Source organism: Rhodnius prolixus, unplaced genomic scaffold (genome assembly GCF_049639745.1).
Source record: "Rhodnius prolixus isolate KJV_2025 unplaced genomic scaffold, Rpr scaffold_1, whole genome shotgun sequence".
Classification (NCBI taxonomy): Eukaryota; Metazoa; Arthropoda; class Insecta; order Hemiptera; family Reduviidae; genus Rhodnius; species Rhodnius prolixus.
In genome coordinates, this window is record NW_027411581.1 from 48,892,962 (window position 1) to 48,916,382 (window position 23,421).

Here is a 23,421-nt window from a genome sequence, read left to right on the forward strand (position 1 = left end):
ACTGAAAACGCTTTTTTAATAAAGCGAAATGGCTTATTTTTCTTTTTAAATAAAACAACTAAAACCTTATCCATACTTAAACATTTTATTGAGTAATAATTTTTTCTTTTTCTTTTACAGGAAGTTACTTTTATTATACCATTAAATATTTATGAGTAAAAACATACGGCGCCGTTATAAAAATATATAAAAAAAAACTTAAAACCTTTTTTCTCGCGCAAATATTACGAGTTAAGTTATAAAATTATTGATTTGTCCAGCGTGTGTATAATGACAGTAAAGTGCTTGGTAATCGTATTTGTATAAAATTATTTATGAACATGTCATAAAATTTCTATTAAAATTGGATCGTGAAAAAATTCTATTCTACAAGAGATATCCTGATGATTTATCTGCCTGTCTCTTACATTTGGCGAATTGGATCAAGTTATGCCATTGCAAGTCTAACACCCTCTTAAAATATAACTCAGAGCCAGGGATTCATATCGTTGTCACAAAATTTCGCTACCTTCCTTTCCAAACCAGATTCTGGGGTAAAACCCTCGAACTCTTATTTGCGTTAGCAATTACACCAGACAGATCCCTTTTCAATCGCTTTGTAATTGCCCAACCAAGTTAGTACCTACGCAACAGCAAATGCAAGACCTAAATTCTACCAGACAATGATATGAAAACAAACTTTTTCTGATAAAATTTTAGCTCTTCTAAACTTTAAAGTTCATTCCATATCCTGTGTAAAGAAGATTCTAGTTAAAGACGTATTTGTTATCATATTATCTTCATGTCCTAAAAACTGTAAACTAATTACGCTCCATCTAATTGGTAAACCCTTATACTGATGGATTTTATTCTACACAAATTTTGTTCCAGTACAAGATTCAATATGCCTTAAATATTCAATTTCTGGAAAAATTAAAAGGAAATAAATATAGTAATAAAAAAGAAAATCTTAACGCACTATTCATAGCTCTATCATTTTAGGTAGAAAATAAATAAATAAATAAATAAACTAGAATGTATAACAGAGTTCCAACAAATTATGAGATATTTTCTTAAAATACACAAGTAAGGGTTAAATTAGGGTTCCCAATCGAAGGATGTGAAGGATATTTTCTAGCAAGAAAATTGTACTTCGTAATGAGTGCATAATATGGTGGAATACGGATGTGATACCATGCCATCATCCTCACCTTGAAGAAACTAAACTATGCGACAACAGAAAAATTACAAATCCAACTGGACATAAAAAATTACCTCTTAAACGCGACAGCCAAACAATTACAATTCAAAGCGATAGAAGAACAATTATTAATCCATTCAATGCGACTGCAGAGTCATTACTATTCCAACGCGACAATGGAATAATTATACCAAACCAAAACTAAAGCGGTTCACATCAACGTTCTGAAGACTAGTAGATAGTACCTATTCGCGAATGACTATCTTTCGTTGATATCATTAATTCATATTTAATCACCCGTACATGTAATTTAGTGGTTCACTTTACAACTCGATTAACTTCAAAAAACAAAAAATGGAGAAATGCGGTTAAATAATGTACATTGTTTTTCAAAATTCCGTTTATAATATAAATTCAAATAAATTTACCGTTATCATTTATCGCCTGCTACAGAATTTGAGTTGAATTATATCAACAATTTACGATACATTAGAGCGCAGAATTAATCAAAATGGCTACTGAAATGAATTATTTACTATTCAATAGCCAAATAATTATTGTTGTTTAAAGGTATTAATCTTTGTTATATGAAAAATTTATTATGAATATAAAAAGCTATTGCTGAACTAAGTGCTTTGACACTTAAATTTAAGATATTTCAAAAAGTGGAGTTCATCAATTTTTGCAGCGAACGGCTCAATTAAGACTAAAAATTAGTCCGCTGGGTCTTTTTATTTATCAATGAAATGCATTCTGATATCGTTTCTTTTAAAGCGTTCTATTATTTTCTAAAACAGGCACTGCATGCCTAGATATTCGTAAGTAAAGTTTAAATATGAGAGGATTTAACAATATTGAAAACTAAATTTTATAGTTAGACCGGAAAAATCTAACTGTTATTTATTGGTTGAATGATTGATATAATACAGAAATTTGCACGTATAAACAAATAGAGGTGAACTGAATGGAGAAGATTCTATCACACTTTGTGTACGAACCTGGTCTTTGTTTGAAATCGTACACCATTGATCGTGGTATTATTAATGACCGCCGTATATGTATAATATACACTCACACACAGCCAAACTAATACAAAATGCTATTAAGATGTTTGTGTGTTAGCGTGAATGTGTTTAATACATATACAGCGTACTAGGTGGTGAATGTTGTTGGGAATTAAAGGAGATTTCGTAGTGTTTGTATATGGCTGTCAAATAGTCACCAACCAATACATTATTATATTGTGTACAAGGTCTGTTGTATTTTGTCTCTGATGGAGATCAATTGGCCTGCCCTCAACTTCAGCACAAAAGATGGCGCACAGAAGGTCGATTATCCTCTATTTCGTGATACTTTGACAAATTTTCATCAAATATTTTTTTATAATTTATTATAAATAAAAGTATAATACATATATATTTATAATTTATTATAAGTAACTTATTGTCCTATGCAATACACGTTCTTCATCGCTAGCAGTTAAAATAAAATTCAAAAAGCATCAGTTCACTCGATAGTACTCTAATCACACGTTCCTCTAATAATAGAATAATAATAACAATAAATAATGATCCTTTAGCCAATCGTATAATGGATATTTATAACTCGTTCTGCGGGCCGTGTGTGAAGTTACAATTATGTGCATTCCACGGCAAAACAAACGGTTCAAAATGGGCCGAATCATGACTCAGTCAGAAGGGAGGATCAAATAAATGCATTAAAAACTGAAATAACTATCGCATGGATACACAGCTTAGGTACATAAAACCAAATCTAATCATAATGGATACTGAGAGAGACATTCTCTGGAAAAGAAACAATAATCCTGGCCAGAAGTGCAATAGGGCACACCAAGATCACCAATTATACGTATATGTTATTGGCGCAACGGAAACGTTTGTCCACAATGCAAATTATCTATAGGTATTGAACAGTCCGACATTTCCTCAGAGGATGTAATGCGCTATTAGAATTGAAGAAAAAGTTTAATATTGAAAGCCAAAGGAGGATCAAAGGTGATCCTCAAAGGGGATGAAATCAAAATGAGAAAGGTTATCGAATATTTGAAAGAAATAAGAAAATAAAAACATATTTGAAATCTCTTCAATATCCACCACACCTTGTTTGGTAATACCAGCAAGATGCAGGACTAGTTGAATAGGTATCCGTTTATACAGATGATAGACTGTTGATTGGTTAGTGTATTACAATGATAAGTTGTGATGCTAGTGCCGAAGTTAAGCGTTTAACAGCTTTGGCATCTGATACGCTATTTAAAAGAAGGAAAATTTGTTGAGAAATTTTGGTAAAGCGCTCTTTAAAGTGATGTTTTAATCAGTGAAGTGACACATAAATATTATATGCAATAATCACAACGTACAATATACTAATTATTAAAAGAATCTATTCAGCAAAAAGTATTATTCGATAGATCGATCTTCTGGAATATTACTTACATACTGAATTCCTTCTAAATGGATAATGAGATTGCACTTTAGAAAGGCTGGAAACATAGTGGAGCAGCGAGCAAAGCGGCGATAGCGAAGAGCAAAGTGGCGAAAACAAACACAACTTATCATATGGGACCGCGCATAGTGGGGAGCAAAGCGAAGATAGAGCAACGCTACCAAGAAAGAGTAGAGCAACGCGTTATGACATGTTTGATTTCTTCGCACTCATCGCCCTCAATTTTCTAGGTTAAAATTGCTGCATTTATTGGTGTAGTTTTTTTTTAAATAAACCTCTGTGAGAGCAAAAGGATCCTCTACATCAAAACCGATTTGTGTTGGATAAGAAATGGGACAGGATTAATGGGGTTAACATTAAAATTCGTCCTCTTCTTGATTAACATGCCTTTAACACTGGTTAGTATGTAATCAAATGTTGAAACAGACATTCGAAAATACAAATGAAACTTGCCTGGATGTTCCCGAAGTTGTTGGTACAAGTGATGGCATTCACCATGTTCATGTCTAGTCCTGTTCATATCATGTACACAGCAGCTCCTACTACTGAGCTACTGTAAATACCAAATTTTCAAGGAAGAATTCTCATATAGAAATAATTCCTCCATCGTATCTCGTCGAAAGGAGAAACGCGACTAAACTCGTCACTATGTGCACGCGACTCTTTGCTCGTTGCTCGTCGCTCTCTTTGATCTGAAGCAGTTATCATCGCCGCTTTGCTCGCCGCTCCACTATGTTTCTAGCCTAAAGCGGCAATATAGGTACTGACATTTATTGTGTTTCTAGCTTCGATTCCCTGGCTAAGCTTTAGATTTGATTAATTTAGATTAAGAAGATATTAAGTAAAGTATTTCGCTGTTCGCCTCCGTCTACAATACCCAGTTGGTCGTAAAACCCGCCTGAAAAAATAGGGCATTACTTTCCTTACATGCACTTTAGGGGAAGCTATACTTCTACTCACTTAAAATCATGTCTAATTTGCACCTCAGAATGGTTATTACTGGAGAGAATTCAAATCGAATATTGGCTCTATAGTGGAGGTGAAAGTGGAAGTAAAAGTTTGCCAAATGATAATTCTTTCATTGCTAAATTAAACATAATTTTATACTAAGTTCATATCTATATTAAATTAGGCACAGTTAAAAGTTGAATAAATTGGAGTTAGCTTTGTAGCCTCAGTGCTTGTGTGATAATGTTGGCAGGCAAACTTTTCCAAGTCCTACTTGCGCTTTCTTGCGTTTAAATGGTCGCCTTCCTCCACTCAATGCCAGCGGTTAGAGTGCTCTTTCCACAATCTTAATTATATGATCGTCTAAAACTTGTAATATTTCATATCAGTTGCTGAGTCAGTACTTAAGTCAGAGCTCATTGGCCAGTATTAATTATGAATAAAATATGAAAAAAAATGAGAAGAACTCTTTCAGTTAAACGAACCATCCTCACTCTATATTAAAGGACGCCTCAAAATCATGACAAACTTTCGATATAAAAATTTCAATGGGAATTCATTTTCAAAGTCTCATGCTACGAAATATTGCACCTGTATCTATATTTCAGGTATGAGTTCAAGCTTCGGATAAAATTATCCAAATGAATAAAAAATTCTGAGTACCCTCTCCAAATTCGAGCCCAACTAAGTGCCTAACTAAATCTACTGAAAACATTTACACATCATTTAATTTCGGTTCAGGGTGTCACGAGGGATACATGTCAATTAATAACAGTATTGTAGGAATGCGATCTGAGGCTGCAAAAGTGTCTATGCTATCGGAAGTAACCACATAAGCTATGCATTGCTTAGTAAAGCACTGTTGAAGACGGTGAGCGAATAGAATTTCACAATAATTTTCATGATTACCTGAAATTAGTGATTTGATTAAGATAGATAAATAAACCCTTTAGATAGGTCAGAGTGATGTTAATCCAAAATATTCCTTGAATTGAGGAACTATACTCAATAATTGTTGGTTAGGATGCGCTCTAATATACCAAAATAAAGATAGAAAGTGAGTTACTCCTCCAATTTAGGCAGTAATATTCAATCGATGCTATATAGACTTGCGGTACATGCAAAATACTGTCAATAAGGTAATGCTGCTTTGTAAAAAGCAGCATTAATCGATCAGAATATATATTTTGCTTCCTCATTTTGGTATATATTAAAAACTTTTTTTTACCTTAAAAAAACGTAAATAGGAAGTAATAGGTTTGATGTTTATTTTTTTTTAAAAAACATAATTTTATTCAGTTTCAACGTTTTTAAGTTGCCATTTATTAGAATTAGAGAACACTTCCTTGCGCTTAGATTGTCAAATACTTTTGACTTTACATTGGTAAATGACTGATGTGAAATCAGAATTCAAGGCACGAACGAAAATAACTAAAAAAAGTTTCTTACTTACCATCGTAACTACTGGACTAACTTTGACCAAAAAAATCCAAACTGGAACCCGTTTAGGTTTAGGTTAGTAAGGGCGTCCGTTAAAGCATTCTAGCGCCTTCAATAATCGCAGCCCCAAATTCTACACCGAATAACCAATGCTGGATGTAACGTATTTTACCGAACAGTTTATTATGATCTTGACATCTGATTTGACTTAATCACATCTCGCTATAAAAATTGAAATTCTCTCTTATCTGGTCAACCGAACTCATTAACGATTAGTTCCTCCACATCACTGAAACTTCCTGACCAGCCCTCACCAACGTCTTTCCTTGGTTCTTGGAGGCAATCAACAATAAATGAATGTTACTTTCTGGGGAGTCACCAGTGGATGGTAACTCCTATCAAGCTCCCATTGTTTTTCTTGCTATTTTGGAGCTTTAAGGCCTTGCTGTTGTAATTAAATAAAAACATTTTTACATTCATTTGAATAAGAAATAATATACAATTCATAATATACATGTATTCATATAATGTATTACATGAAACGGCTCCTTAATTGAAATTCGTGAATAATTTGATTATTTTGGAGTCTTCTTTTTATATTCTGTGAAATACAGCCGCGCAAGTTTATACTTTTTTTTATGAGAACGCAATCGCTAATCGAATTACTTTCCCTATCTAAAAGTGTTTTACTGTACAGATCGCAGGTTTGTGACGCACAATACTCTAGTATTATTGAATAAGGACAACATAATTTTTTTAAATTATTGCTAAATTTGCCAAATAAGCAAACTATGCCAGAGTGGAGATCTCCATCTCCCTTGATCTGTAAAATATTTATGAGTTTGTGATATGGGCACTTCTTGATTAATTGGAAGGATGTTGCCTTTGTTATTGTTAGTTCCACCGGCATTTTTATTACAATGAGTATTTTATGTTTATCTATTTCTATATATTAATAAATAATTTATTTTAAAAAAATCATAAAAATAGGTTTTGTTGAATGGTAACTAAGAATTTTAAAAAATAATAAGCGGAATTGAGCAGGGGTCCTTAGTACCACCTAATACCGATAGATCGTGCCAGTAAGAGCTAATAACTAGCTTCTCTTGTACGATCTTCCCAACATTTACGAATAGGAATGGATTAAAATATATCCCCCACAGAGATCAATCTTGTTAGGGAAGAAAGGAAATAATCCGTATTAGGGATGCTTAATATAGTCAGAGCAAAAAAGTCACAATTTAATTTTAAAAAAAGAAAAGAATAATAACACTAATGATGCATGTGTAAAGGAATGATGGCATTACAAAAATGTGAATATATCAAGTGCGTAGACTCACATGCCTTGACATATCACACTATTATTACGCAGCGGCAATTTGATCGCATATTAAACTTAAGTTACACTTTAAAGCACATGTGGCCTGCCTTGACTAATTTTATGGCCGGCGAGATTGTTTATTTTGTGCAATATTTTGATTTGTAGTGTAGTGTTTTGTAACAAGTAAGTCGAATAATGCTTTTGTTTCTTTACGTTGCTTCTGTTTTACTCATATTTAGAAGTAGGCAGTAAATATTATTCTATCATGTCATAATTGACATTTTTTTTATCCATGTTTATAAGTATGAATAATAATTAAAACAATAATAATAATTAATTCTGTTTTGAATTTTTACTACAAAAAGGTTTTGTGGAAGGTCCAATCTAACAGATGTATGTACCTATATATAATTTTATAAGCGGTCAGCAGGCTTATAATGAATATCCAAAGTGGCCCACAAGATCATTTGGATCGGCCACTCCAGAACTAGAACCTTCCAATTTCTCTCAATTATAGAGGTGAACATTCTCTTCTCAAGTGACAAGAATTTCATAGAAAAGTGGGCATACCTTGGCGAGGTATTAGAAGTTAAAATTTAAACCTAGTAAAATTTAACTATATTGTATCTAGATTAAGGAAGACTATTACTTAACTTTTGTAGGATAGATTACTTTTCCTTATTTAGTTTTTTGTTTTGTTTTTGTGACTATGGATTAAAGAGATAAATTGCTATTGTTTGTTTTTGAGATTTGGATGAAGATACAAAGTATAAGAAAAGTTTGTTTTTTCCTTACATAATAAAATCTATTCATTAATATTTTCAGTTGATTACAAAGATGATGTTCAAATGTAAATTTATATTTTAACCTTCATAGTAGTTTAGGAGGCGCTTAAAACAGGACAAGAATGAAATATGTATTGAAAAATTATTGCAAAAACCTGCAGCAAGAGGAAAATGTAAGAGAAGGATATGTTTAATTATTTTGGTCTTTAGAGAATAGTAGGATCTTAGGTGGCTAATTCGCGACAGAGTGAAGTAGGATGACACTCTAGAGTGATAAGGTGTTTCAGATGTCAGTTTTGGTTAAAGAAGTGTACTTCATGGAAGCAATCTCATGAAGTGAGTTGATTTTAGTACGTCGAGGAGATACTGTCGCAAGTCCGAGAAATTTGTTCTGTGTTGACTGGAGTTTCTTGATGTTACTACCACAGGTCAGGCTCCAGGCGAAGTAGGCCTAGAGTAACATCTGCCTAATTACCATTTTGTAGAGGAGGAGTTTATACTGTATAGACTTCTTCGAGTCTCGAGAGAGTAAAGTAGTGATATAGTCAAATTACCAGAATTCACTTTGTCCTGAAAGTGTTTAGAGAAGGTGAGTTTGATGAGCAAAGTTAGGCCGATGTACTTGACGTGGTTAGACCACGAGATCAGAATATTATTTTGTCTAATTTTGTCTGTTGAAAAAGGGTCTACGTTTGGTAAAAAGTATGGCGTTAGGCATCCCATAGTTTATTTTTATTTTCCATTTAGAGCAGTATTTAGTCAATTTGTTGCTAAAGTAAATCTGTTAGTAAAGTGTCAATTCTCGGATATGTTATCGGAGTACAGGGCAAGATTGATATGTGGAGGTTTAGGGATAGAATTTATCTAGTGTAATGGACAGGATGAGACCTTGGATTAAATCTTGAGGAACGCCTGCTGCAATTGGTTCGGAGTATGTAGATGCAGAGTTTAGAAGGATGACAGACTTCCTATTGGAGAGCTGAGAGGAGCTGTATGAGGAATAGAGGAAAGTAGTATTCAATTAGGCGAAAGAGAAGACCAGCTTGCCAGACGATGTCGAAGGCTTTTTTTTTTTTTTAACGACAAGCTAAATCATGCCAGTGTAATTCTTGTAGTGGACGTTTTGTGTGATGTCGTCTATATTCTTGTTAGTTGAAGTTCAGTAGAGAGTCCTGGTCTAAAATCAAACCGTTAGTTTGAACGTTGTTTGCATCAGGATGTTAAAAGTTATAGGATAGTGGAAGATGAGGAAAATTTTCCTGGAAGATGAGGAAAATTCGAAGTTTAAGGAAAGAGCAAAAAGTTATGTGAGGGTGTGGCATTAACTTGACAGCAGGGGCGGAAGTTGTGCTAAGTTGGTATTTTGTGTGTGTGTGTGTGTAAGGTTTTTTTTGTTTATTTCCGTTGCCGCAATCAGGCCAGACGGTAGTCTCGGAGTTTTTAGGAAGTATATTAACTACTTATTATGCTCCACCTTCATTATTTGAGAAAAAGTAAGAAATATATGCTACTATAATTGTATTAAAAAAAAAAGTGTCTAAAACAAAACAAAAAAAAAGTCTGAATCAATTTGTGCAAACAGTTCTTGAATCACTCTGAAAATATCTCTTGAGTAGATTATGATTCTTTAGATTAGGGTGCAACTGCAAGGAAACCTTGCCTTTGTAACGAGCTGAGAGAACAACCAAAAGTAAAATAAAACTAGCATGGGAGCTATAAAAGCTCCACGGTACTTTGGGAGAATTTTAAGAATGCTTTCCTCCTGTGAACATGGAAATATAAGTGTATATATATATATATTCGCTAGCGTAGAAGAGAAAGAGCTCTTCAAGGGGAAAAAAGGAAAAAATATCTTGTTCCTTTTATTTTTTCCTCACTTTTTGCTACTTCTCTTTACTGCTTCAATAATCTTATAAAAATATTTTCCCCCTTGATAACGATCGACATTTTATTTCCGCCTCATGAAATCCTACTATGGTTGCAACAGAGTACAGGTAAAATCTAATCACTTAAAAGAAATCAATATTACTATTAATATTAGGTAAAAAAGTTCCAATGGTTTTTTGGTTTCTAATAATGTGAATATCTTTTAAAGGCACTGCGATGCCCCTAGCGGCCGAATGTATAGGCATTGGCCTGTGTACAATCGGTTACCAATTTGGATCTACCGATAGGTTAGATGCCCAGCTAACATAAGATAACGAATGGAAATTGAAGGTTTAATTTTTATTTTTCTGATTATAATTTTAGATTTTCAGTTAAAGGATAGATAACATTTTTCTTTTATCACAGATTAAATTCATTATTACTTTTAGAATATTGTACACAATAATTTAAATGTAACCCTCAGCACAATACGTAGGAAATTCAATGAGATAAGTGACACGTGGGTTCACGAAACCCATTACTGCTATTTCAAGGTTTTTTTTTAGCCAAATTACAAACAATAGGAGTTACAAATGTAACAAATGATAGGAGTTACATCTTGTTTATGCAGTGAAACCTTCGTATTATAAGTCATATAAACAGTTGATAGCTTGATGGAAACTTAAAATAATTTTTTCGTTTATAATAAAATATTTAGACAACATTAAGACCTTTCACTTAAAAACAATAAAAAAAAGTAATGCTCGTGATCAGCACGAAAGTAAAGTAAATTAGGCGACTGGACAAATCTAGAGACTACATACGAGGGTCGTTTGAAAAGTCCGTGCAAAGTCAGAGAGATAGCACTACTGGCGCGTATCGAGGTTATGTTTAGTTAGTAGCATCTCTTGGAAGAGCACACACTAAGTTTCAGCCATATCGGTCTATTTCTTTGTGTTTGGCATTCGTTTGAATGGAGGAAGTCGAGTGATTTTCAAAAAATGGACGAAAAAGAATTTCGTGTGTTGATTAAACACTACTTTATGAAAGGCAAAACGCCTCAGGAGACTAAAGAGAAGCTTGATAAACATTATGGTGACTCTGCCATAGAACAGTTTATAAGTGGTTTCAAAATTTTCTGAGTGGCCATATGGGCACAAGTGACGCTGAACGTTCTGGACGCCCTGTTGAGGTTACTACTCCAGAAATCATTGATAAAATCCATGATATGGTGATGGATGACAGAAGAGTGAAGGTGCGTGAGATTGCTAGTGCTGTGGGCATCTCGAATGAACGGGTATATAATATTTTGCATCAACATTTGGACATGACAAAGCTATCCGCAAGACGGGTGCCGCGATTGCTCACGCTTGACCAAAAACAAAATCGTGTGAAGTGTTGCAAGGACGGTTTGCAGCTGTTCCAGAAGAATCCGCAGGACTTTAAGCGTCGTTTCGTCACTGTGAATGAAACATGGATACATCACTACACTCCTGAGACCAAAGAACAATCTAAACAATGGGTTACCAAGGGGGAATCTGCGCCAAAAAAGGCGAAGACCGTTCCTTCGGTCGGAAAGATTATGGCGACTGTCTTTTGGGATTCGCAAGGAATAATTCTCATCGACTATCTGGAAAAGGGTAAAACTATTACAGGTGCATATTATTCATCGTTATTGGACCGTTTGAAAACCGAGCTGCAAGAAAAACGCCCACGATTGGCCCACAAAAAAGTCCTTTTCCATCACGACAACGCACCAGCTCACACCTCAGCAGTTGTGGTCGCAAAATTAATGGAAATAGGGTTCCAACTCGTTTCACGTCCCCCCTATTCTCCAGACTTGGCTCCCTCGAACTACTATTTGTTCCCCAACATGAAGAAATGGCTGGCGGGAAAAAGATTTTATTCAAACGAGGAGGTGATTGCAGAAACGAATGGCAATTTTTCAGACTTGGACAAATCCTATTATTCGGAAGGGATCAACAAACTAGAGCAGCGTTGGACGAAGTGTATAAGCCTAAAAGGAGACTATGTTGAAAAATAAAAAAGGTTTACCCCAAAAAATTAAGTAGTTTTTATTTTTGCACGGACTTTTCAAACGACCCTCGTATATTATCCGTTCTTGTTTCGTTTCCATTCCTCATTTATTTATTAATTTTTTCAATGAAGTTATTTTTTTTTGTTACGAATTATGTTCTGAAACCTAAATGTAGGAATTTTATCAGCTTTCTTGTTATAAAGTCGATGATAGGTAATAAAGTTACAAAAAAGTCATTAAAAAAATAATTGGCTAGATGCATTTCTATCGCAATGTGAAGTATGGGCCAGCAAGATAGGGCTTGTTTTTTCTATTCTTCCTGTGCATTGCATCAAGGAAGCAACGGTTGCAAAAGTTATGATACAAGTGCATCTGAGTTGGGTTTGATACGTTCGCTTCAGCTCTTAGTCAGAAATGGCTTCATATTGAGTAGTTTGGCAGGATTTGGGAGCAGCTTTTTAGTAGCAGCTGAAAAAGTTTCCTTTTTTCTTCGCATTTCATCTAGTATGGCTGCTGAAGTATAACACCACATGTCTTTTATACTTTAGATCGAAGATCGTTGCCTATTTGAAAGAGGTAAAGTTAATTTTTCTTCTTTGTTCACATCTCTTTTATTGGATGACTGTCAAGCAAACTGCTATTTTCCAAGCACAAAGCACTCTCATGCTTTGGTTTTGAACTGGAAGGGTGTCAAAATGAAAAACTAGTTTTTTTCAACGCCCATAAAAGCAGCAGCTATATATAAAAATGTGTATTTATTTTCACAGTTTTTTTATTTTTATCTTATTTTTGATGTATTCTCTAATGAGTTTTCTTTCATTCAATTTATTAGTTTCTTTTATATTTTAGCTAGAACTATAGAGACAAAAGTTTATCTGATAGCAGATATCAGTATCGCAATTGGTTATTAAGTTTTTTTGATCTACATTAAAAGTGGTATTTACTATTAAAATATACACATTTCACCTAGCAACGCGCACCGTCCCAATTTTATAAAATTTGTCAGCATCTACATTTTTGAATTTAGAGTATTTTTGAAGACTGATTTCATGATCATCTTTTAAAAGTCTACCAATCGGCTCGTTTAGTGTTAGACCATTAAGAGGTCTGTATATTTAAGTCTTCATCAGGTTCTACATTGCTGATTTTTAAAAGTGTTGCACATCTGACCAAAGGTAATGGATCTGGAAACACTATGTTATGGTAATGATGGAGGTGTTGAATGTGAGAATGATGAGGCAGTCTTACTGGCTTGTGAAACAGTCCATTGTTTGGTGCTAATGAAAACCTCTCCTCTACTCTACTCAAATCCTCTCCTAAACCTGTCATCGCCTTCTGTCCACTGATACTCTACCTGCATTAGGTGAGGCATTATCATGTTAATTTTCTGTGCTTCCGTCGATATCGAGACAAAAGGATTAATCGAGCAGGGATTTGGTACTACTCCACTTTATCCTATTCGATTCATTTGGTACCAATAAAACTTGTCCAAAGTGTTTTATTTTTATTTCATAAAATATTTTATAATTTTATGTATAGCGTAACTATTTTTGGGACAAAATTTGTAAAACTAGTTTGTCACATTTCCACTTCTTCTGCCCTGGATCCAACCGAGAACCTCATTGAGTCATTAAAAGAATTTGTTCTCGTTTATTTGTGTTGTAATCTGCGCATTGGCGCTATAAGTAACAATGATTGAAGTAAATGGTAGATACAAAGTAGCGGAGAAGTTACCCAGTGGTAACCCTTCAAAACATTAGACTGTTAGTCACTCTCTTCACTTGAGAGGAAATCATGAGGACACTGTCTTTTAAGAAGTCTTTTCGGGTTTTTAGAAAGAGTTCTAGAAGAAAGAGTTTGAGATTTCAGGTTATAATGAAGTTTTCTATACCGTGTATTAGCGACTTGTGACTTGTGAAAGGAGTGTGTATAGTCCGGTTGGAGGCATAATATGGAGCGTTTACATTAGTGTGAAGTATTTTAGATTGTAGCGGTTGAATCCTTTGGAGATTGGTGCATTTTGTTGAATCCTAAAGCTCTATTCCACTCGGAGATCGAGTGGAATTTTGAGATCTGTATGGATTTTGAGGTTGCTAACATAGAATGGAACGTCTACGCCTATTTTTTCAGGTGGGGCTTAACGTCCAACTACCATTTACTAGGTGTCGTGGACGGAGGCGTATAACAAACGTGCTTTACTATTTCTCATTTAACCATTAAATAAAATCCAAGGCCATGACCGGGAATCGAACCCAGTACCACAATGCATATTAGCTTTGCAGGTCTCGCCTCTTAACCCGCTCGGCTACCGTGGCGCCGTGTTTGCAGTCTATTGATGTTTGATTTTTTTAGCTGTTCCGTAAAGTTCGAGTCCGTAAGTCCATATTTGTGTGAGAAGAGCTGTATAGAGTCGTCGTTTTTTCTGTAGTGAGACTTTTGAGCGTTTGTCGAGTAGTCCGGCTAGAAGTTTGTATCGTTTATTTAGTTAGGGTACGTTTACAACGGAGCTGTGAGTATAGATGATAGCAGAGATGATAACTGATAGAGTAAAATATAATCGCTGATTAGTGTGCACAACAGAGCTGTGATACATGCAACATGTCCGAGAAGTGAAGAAGAGTTTTTATGTTCAGCAGCAACAAAAAGGTATATTTTAAAGAAAAAACGCTTTAGAAAATATCATGTACATCCCATAAATAAAAAACGAAGTACTTTGGGTGAATTTCACTATTTATATAAGGAACTTAGAAATTATCCGGATCGTTTTTTTGAATATGTGAGGATGGGTCCACCCACATTCGACTATATTTTAGAAAAAATAAGGTCAAAATTAAGAAAACTTTGGAAAAATTGTCATGGAAATCCTATAACCATAGAAGAAAAACTAGTGATTTCTCTAATGATTTTATTGAAAAAATAAATACACATGAAAATAAATGTAAGCACGATTTAAAAAACAAAGTATTGTTTAAAAGTAAATAATAACCAAAAATAATGAGTAAAGACAGCACTAGATAATTTTTCGACGTCCATTTTGAAGCTCCGATACTGCAGTTCAGCTAGCAGAAAAATGAAAAATTCAATTCTATCATCTATGCTCGTTTATAGCAGCGAGTATGAGTCACTAGTCGAAGCTTCGTTGTGCACGCTCACATTAGAATGTACTAGGTTATTCTGTAAGCGCTGATGCATCACTGCTATCATCTCCGCTATCATCTATGCTCACAGCTCCGTTGTGAACGTACCCTTAGGTACGTTTAAGACTCGTATGTGGGTTCCAGGTAAGTATCTTGTCTAGGTACGAGTACATTCCAAGATACCGCACATGGTCGGCTTGTGGAATAAGTATATGATGTGAGAAGACAGGTGTTGGAGTTTGACGTTTGAGTTTTAGTCGTTTAAAAAAAAAATTAAATTGAATTTTAAAGCCAAATAAATTTTCGTTTTATTGTGAGGAAAACATATATGTTTCAAGATTCTTATTTAACCAAATGGTTGCAGTTTGAACCACAAAGCGATTCAAGTTGGCAACAAAAATCCTTAATTGAATTCATCTATATTTGCGATGTTTGATCGTGAATTTTTACAGGATCTACTCGTATAAACAGAATATTTTAAAGAGTTATTTTTCATATATTATGTCCTAGATGGAGCGAAAGTAGTCGATTACTGAATAAGCGATATCGATAATAATTGGTGGATCTTGCCTATCGTTAATTCATCCTTTGCGGCTGCCGATAAAATTGGTCGCCTTCAAAAGTTGTATTTAAAAAAAAAAAAAAAGTTGAGGTCCAACCTACACCGTTCACCTGGCAGAACCTGATTCCCGCGGGCACACTATGTCTACAATCCTCTACCCATTACATCATATTCTCTCAACCCTTTTTACTACTTCTATGTATAAGCCTGGTAAGCACACTGTGTTATTGATTCGAACCAGAAGTACCAGAGTTTACTAGTCGTTTAGATAATCCATTACGTATTGGCCTCTATCTCTAAATGGCGATAGTTACAAAGCGAATATACACATTTCACCTTGCAACGCGCACAGTCCCAAGAGTGTTTTATTTATGTTCATGTTTTGGAAGGGAACTTGACTATTTACTAGATAAATATACTTTGAACTGTTCTCTATTCATACCATAAAAGCTGTTTTGCAATATTGACAGTGTATAAGTACGGTTTTGAAGATAACAAAAAAGACAACTTTTTATCTGGAATTAACCTTTTCATTTCTTTGAAGTTACTTGGGATCTTGATGGAATCAACCAATTTTTTTCTCATCAAGAAAATTCTTTGAAATTTGGACTTCAACTTGGCAGAAATAATTAACCATTATCATAAAATAAATGAAATTTAAATGCTCATCAGTAAGGAACGGATTTTTATGTATTTAAAAATGCCAAATATTTAATTAAAATATGCATTTATTTTCGTCAATTATGTGGAAAATATGTGATTTTCTTAAAATATTTTCTGGAATATTTAAGTAAAATGGACATTTTCTTTATAGATATCTTCCAGGTAGTTTTTCCGCAGAGTGCTCTCGTCAGGCATTTTTTCCCCAATATAGGTCTCTAAGAATCCTTTGAAATGAGGATTTTTAAGTTTGTGGAAAGGGATATCTGTTCTAACCAAAGCCCGATTCAGAGTAGACTTACTTGATGATGGAGATGTAAGGAAGGCTTGATAGGACGTCCTCTCTTTCTTTCTGTTTTTATTCTCTATGTGCGATCCGGTGGCAATATGTTGTGTGACTTGGAAACGTTGAGAGCAAGAAACGCGCTTATCACAAGCTGTGCAGTACAAAATGTCTCCATCACTTCGAAAAAGTTCTGCTGGAAACTCTCGAAGATATTTAGCAACCAGTTGTTTGTTTGAGGTCGATGTTCGTGGCATTTCACCCAAAAAAGAATGCACTAAGTGACCGAACGAAATGAATTGGACACTTCAACGAACGAGCTGAAAGAACAGACAACGTCAGACAACTTCAAAGAACTAACAAGTGCCCGTCACTGTTCAGCAGCATTCTGTGTAAATTACAATAACCATTGTACCCACTGTGATTCACAGCCCTACAGTCTGTGGTTCGCAGTTCCTGTCAACCACCTCCCAATTATGAAAATATGCCCAAAATGAAAAATATGTACATATTTTGATTAAATATGTAGAAATATTTATTTATTTTAATCAAATATGTATAAATATGCGATAACATCCAAATATGTGGAAATATGTGAAATAAAAGTAGACTCAAACGGCTTAAAAAGTGTCAGTATGAATACTTCTAGTTGAAAAACGTCTGTAAATTGCCTAGGAAAAAATATGTAAATACATACGAATCCGTTCCCTACTCATCAGCCTTCAAGTTGACGTAAATACGATCATATGCTTCAATTTAAACTTGTTCTGTCTGTACTTTGAGGAATAAGGGTTCTTATTCACATCAAGATTAAATACTTCACTGTAAACTTCAATTACCTCCCTTTCATGTAGAAGGAAGGAGAGAGGGATATGTTTATATATTTATATAAAACGTTCAAATAAACAAAATTTTATCTAAATCAGAAGCAAACATTATTTACGTTATCTCTGTTTATAGCTCATTAACAAATGTACACTCTGTGATATTTACTTAATAAATTATGTAAATAAGAGATATTTAGTAAATTATTGTTTAATGTTTAACCAGACCTCCTGTTAAATAATTTATTTATTACACTTTCTGTTTTGGTTATTGTAAATTTGTTAATTTCAATGGTTAAATTTAGTATTTCTTTTTATTTATAAAATCTGATAAATGTTTATTTTCCACAAATAAATTTACCTAATTTATCGTTTAAGCGTAGTGACTCAGCTTTATTACTGACAAATATTCTCTTTACTTGTGTAAATTCAAGCTGTTATCTGTAATATATAAACATGACTTGAATATTATAAATTAGATTTATTAATTAAACAAAAAAATGACATTGAGATAAATTAAATTCAAATGTCAAATTCATTGAGCAATTTTAAAAAAGAAATGGCTACCAAATTGATACACTACATTGATAATGAATGTTAGTAATTTTTACTCTCTAATGGTAGGAAATATGTTTTAGAAAAAGAATTGTATAGATTAGTGTAATATTTATAGAATTGTATTTTTCATAATAAATTGATTGTAATACAGCTAAGTGTAATTCTGACCCAGGACGTGTAATGTTTCACTCTTAAGACGTACCGTGTTCCTTTCCTAGGGCAATAACTCCTGTTTGCGTTATCAGGACAGAGTTTGGTTTGTTAGATTTCTGCCAACCCATCTTTTCTTTTTATTAAGTGGCCATACTATTTCCCAAACAGTTTCAGGATTGTCTATCCCTTTTCTTTCGGAAAATCTCTTCTGAAGGCTTTCTTTCTTCTTCATTACGATCTCTTTTACTACTTTTCTTTACTTTTTGTATTCCACATACTCTTCACTCTCCTTCTTTGAAGATTGTTTCCGTACATCTTTTTTCTTTTTTATTTTAAGTCTTCATTAGATCTATCCACCTTTAGAATTAAACCAAAGGTTGACGTTTCGAGTGCTTTTTCAGTCTCCTGCACTTTCACAGTTTTCATTTTCCTGCTTGGTAGACTAGACACTTGAGGGCGTCAAAGGTCAGTCACTCGATTGCTTATGCATTTTTACTGGATTTTACTGGCTTAGGCTTTTACAGTTACTGTCTTTTGGTGAATGAAGATTAGTTCTTTCGGAAGTATTATTTTTTGTGGATCACTTACTCTCTATCGTTAATTGAAAATGACTAAAATTAATTGACTCAACTCTAGATTAGATTGGATTAACCGGACGAGACCTATGTCCCACAGAACCGCAGCAAAAAGACGCTTATTGTATCTCACCCTTTAAATCTAGTAGTCGAAAATTCCCCTACTAAAGAGGTTGAGGACTTTCCCTACTAGTTCTTTTAGCGCTACTATCTCCTTTGGCCTCAGAGAGGTAAAGATTTCATAGGGCAACCACTCGATTGCCACGCAGTCGTACAACAGGTGAGAGGCCGTTTCCTCCTCTTCCTGACACAATCTGCACAACGTTTCCCAGCTAATAAGCCCCCACCATCATGTACAGATGCTTCCTGAACCTACCATGACTCAAACTAGCCAGTAAATAAAATTGAAACAACTTTCAATAAAATTGAACGAATACGCTGAGAACAAGTCAAATTAAATAATCTTATGCTCTCATTAATCTCCTTGTTTCATACGTAAACTCCTTCACAATAGATTAAATTATGTTTCCCATTCATAAATTCACTCTCAATGTGCAAGTAAAGTTATATCCTCTTTATTTGGACTTTGCCTTAATCTAGAGAAGCACTCGAAACTTGTCAAGAACTGTCTCGAAGCTGTGAAAACGAGTCAATTTTTGCAAAGATCCGCCTAGTATCGTCTGAGAATGCGATACTGCTTTTTTTTTTTTGAAGATAAGGAAGCATTAGGAGTAAGATAGTCTAGCGTTTTAATTAACGTTTTGAAAATTCAATAACCCAATAAAAGTATGAAATCAGCGCATTATTCAAATAATATATAAAAAGTTAGAATTTATTCCAAATTCAAATAATGCTCATGATAAGGTTAAAGTTCATTGTTAAAGAAATATTATTAGTTTTTTAATAGGCGCAACTACATGTGAGCTTTCTTCAGTACACTACTGGCAGCCTCCATGCAAGAAACACTGTTACGTCTGAACCCACTGTTGGGAGTCACAAGTAAGAGTCTCCAAAGTAGAGAAAATCTAAGGGCTTGTAGAACTCGAAGCCTGAGATTTTCGAGTAGGATTTCAGTTTAGCCACAAGGTTAAGGTCCTTCATTGTCCAAAGAGAAACTATACGAGTAGGATATCTCGCCTTAATAAACTAATAACAAGAATTAAAGTACTTTATTTATATTATTTCTGTGTAATATTAAAGAATTTAAACGTTCTACTTTTTAGTTTAAAAAGCTGAAGTAAGCACACCTGTTGTGCAGAATGGGAAATAGACATTAGAGCAGTGGAACATGCTTATGTTGGCACAGTATGACAAATAACATACGAAGCTGAAAATGCTAACTTTTCTCAACTGAAATAAAACGAAAAAATACATTTAGCGCTTACGCAAACAACTGGTGCAACTGTTTGCACTTAGTGTTAGAAATAAATGGAATGACATCACTTTAATTTCATCAAAATTTAAACTTTAATTTTGCTCCGTTCTTGACGAGCCCTAAATTATAGAAATAAAATAATACGGATTTAGTTTAGGGTTACGAATATTTGCAATTGTTTTGATTGGTTTAAAGGTTGATAGAGATATTTCAATTAATGAAGGCCTTTTGTTGGGAAGACTTCGAAATTGGATTGCAAATTGTATTTCTTTGGGTTTTTACTTCATTTTATACTATATTTTAATATATTGAAATTGTAATATCGGTTTTAGAAGTTTCCTTGGGTTAAACTAGGCAATTTAGAGTAAAATACGTTATTTCTTTTGGGGTTATATTTTTTTCCTTTTATTAGTTTGCTTGGTTATTTTTAATTATATTCCTCATCTGGGGAACAGTTTGGTTTTTTGAGGGGGTAAGAGGGAGAATTTACTAGATGTTTGTTCCTAAATCCTTACTAAAACTCATATCACCAGAAAAATCCCGCTATAATAATGTTTGGATATTTCAAATATCATTTCTGCACAAGCCTGGCAAAAATTGAATTTTTATTTTAGGCTGCAACCAAGAATTTTAGGCACCAGTCGCTGTATTAGATGTATTCGTATTAGAATTGTTTCTTGTTTTAGATTCTCATTTGGGAATCGCTTTGAATAGTAGCATTTCCATTAGCAAAAAAAATATATTTGGCTTGAATTATAAAATCAGATCGTATTAATTTGTGAAAAATAATCATTAAAAATATTTAATAATATAATTTTTAATTTTCCAGAATGGTGATTCCGGTAAAAACTACGCTTGGGATTCTACAAATTCTGTTTACAATCCAGGTAGGTGAATTTTTTTTATTTGTAAATATCTACATTTTACACCCTTTATTGCAATTATTGATGTATTTTATTATAATATTTTCAGATTTACTCCCTAGAGGTCCTAAAGGCGAGAAGGGAGAACGAGGTTTAAGGGTGAGTTTCCTTCTTTATCTATGTACGAGTACATAAGAAATGCATTTACCCATTAATGTTTTACTGAATAGTTTTTTTCTGTTAGATGCTATTATACTTCCTATAGAAAAATAAATAATGTGAAAATAGGAAATGGGTTTTGTTCGGGAAGGGTTTTTAGGATGCGGGGCAAGCAACGTTTGAGGCGTAGGTTGCGATGATGTGTAGAAGTAAGGAATCTAATTGGTTTTTCATTGTGTGTGTAGTGCGTTTTAATGCTTAATTTCGCAGGAAGCAACGGAAGTTGGTGCATTTTTTTTTTCCCTAATACAGTACAAGCTCTATTAACCAGGCTGACCTCCGGCTATATCCACCCCGGAAAACTGAAATCTCGGTAAAACCGAATACACAGTATTACATAGTAACACATTACTGTTTCGTCCCAGAGATCTTTCTGGGAAGATTAAAATAATGCCGATAATTATCCATAAAAATGTTACATATAGCCGCAAAGTTGAATATCAACCATTTACGACACGTAAATCCCATGGTCTTTTATAAGACCGTGGTAAATCCCAAGAAATTCAGTACTAATTGCATCATATTTTGGGTCTTTACATACATACATACATAATGACCCTTCAAGAAAATCAGGTATAAAAGAGTTGCTGCCACGCCTACATCGGAAGACAAAAAATTTTCCTGTCGCCACCGAAAATTAACTTTTCTTTCGGCGCCGATCCAGGTGATCTTATGATGACTCAACATGATCCCGGTTAATCGAGGTTGCCCTATACTAGCAGAAGAAAATCTCTTCCATATTTGTGTTTCTTTAGTTATATATTCATTATTGATAGAAGAATTGAAGAAGATTTTGCTGGCCAAAACTTCAGTTCTTAAACTTAAAAAGTAAAGAATACAAGGATTCTCCTTACATTTTTCATAATTATTTTTAGCTAGGATTTTATTAAGATAAAATTAATTCTCTTATTCAGAATAACTGTAATAAAAAAAGTGAAAAATTAAATTCATTGAAAGTGCGAAGTATGTTTTAGTTGGTAATTGTGAAAGTTACAATCAAACTGGTTCAGAAGATCCCAGCAGCTGGCTGAGCTGGAAGCGGGCATTATCCTTAAGCTGCACTAAGTTTAGATTGATAGAGTGCAGCTGTTCGCTTTACTAAAACCACCAGGTTAGATGAATGGCTATGGTTTGTGGATTTACAATGCAGCTTTGACTAAACTCTCTCTATGGTGTTTACCGCTCTAGTACATTGTATATTCGGTAACTCTGCCTCCTTTATTTTTCCTTGTAATGTATTTAGGGAAAATTTCAGGGTTTCATGAACAAAGTGGCTCCTTCTTTTTTTGCTAAAATTGAAGAGTTCGTCTACCTTGGGCTCCCCAGTCAATACCTCCAATATCATTTCGTAGGAGATCGGCAAAAGAATAACCATAGCTAACAGATGCTATTTCGGTCTGATCCGATGTATGAAGAGTAGCCTGATCTCTAGGAACACGAAAGTGAGTCTACATAAAACATTGATTCGCCCAGTTTTGACGTACGCCTCTCAGACATGGACATTTCCCAGAGTCGATGAGGACAGGCTCCTGATCATTGAAAGAAAAATCCTTCCAAGGATTTTCGGTCCTGTGAAGGAGGGAGATGTGTGGAGAAAGAGACGAAATAGGGAGCTATATCAACTGTTCGGAGAGGTGGATGTGGAACCCTGTGTGATAAGGTTGGGAAGACTAACTGGGCGGGGCATGTTGCGAGAATGGATGGCGGATCTATTCCCAGAAGATCGCTCGAGATGCAGATAGGCGGAAAGAGAGGAGTAGGCAGACCAAAGTTGAGATGGGAGTATGGTGTCATCAGTGACGCAAGAAACCTGCTAAAGGTGAGAAATTGGAAAGCGGCTGCAAATGACCAGGAACTATGGAATGGACTCATTGGGGAGGCTAGGACCCACCAAGGGTTGTGACGCCAATTAGATAGATAGATTATGAACAAAGTATGTTAGTTGTAGATTGGTGAATTGGTTGGCACTGAATCTGTTCAGTCTCAGTTTACAGCTTGCGGTATTATATTTCCTACTTTTGCTTTAAAAACGGAAGGTAACTTAATGCCATTAAGTAGAAACGTAGAATATATTATAAAATTGATGCGAACTGGTAGAATTGTAAATGATCTTTCTACTAAAAAAGCGGCCAAATTTTCTAACGCACGCTGAATCGCTGAACTTCAAG

At 34.3% G+C, this 23,421-nt stretch overlaps 1 protein-coding gene across 2 annotated transcripts in view; it reads left to right on the top strand.

Moving 5' to 3' along the window:
- Positions 1-23,421, top strand: part of LOC141461438 (uncharacterized) — a 603,016-nt gene that overhangs the window by 480,450 nt on the left and 99,145 nt on the right. For both annotated transcript variants that reach the window (XR_012462853.1, XM_074142577.1), the window contains exons 3-4: positions 21,001-21,058; positions 21,144-21,193. Coding sequence is in view for 1 of the 2 variants with exons in the window: in XM_074142577.1 (XP_073998678.1) it covers positions 21,001-21,058; positions 21,144-21,193 (108 nt within the window). In the remaining variant the exon portion in view is untranslated. The remainder of the gene's footprint in view (positions 1-21,000; positions 21,059-21,143; positions 21,194-23,421) is intronic.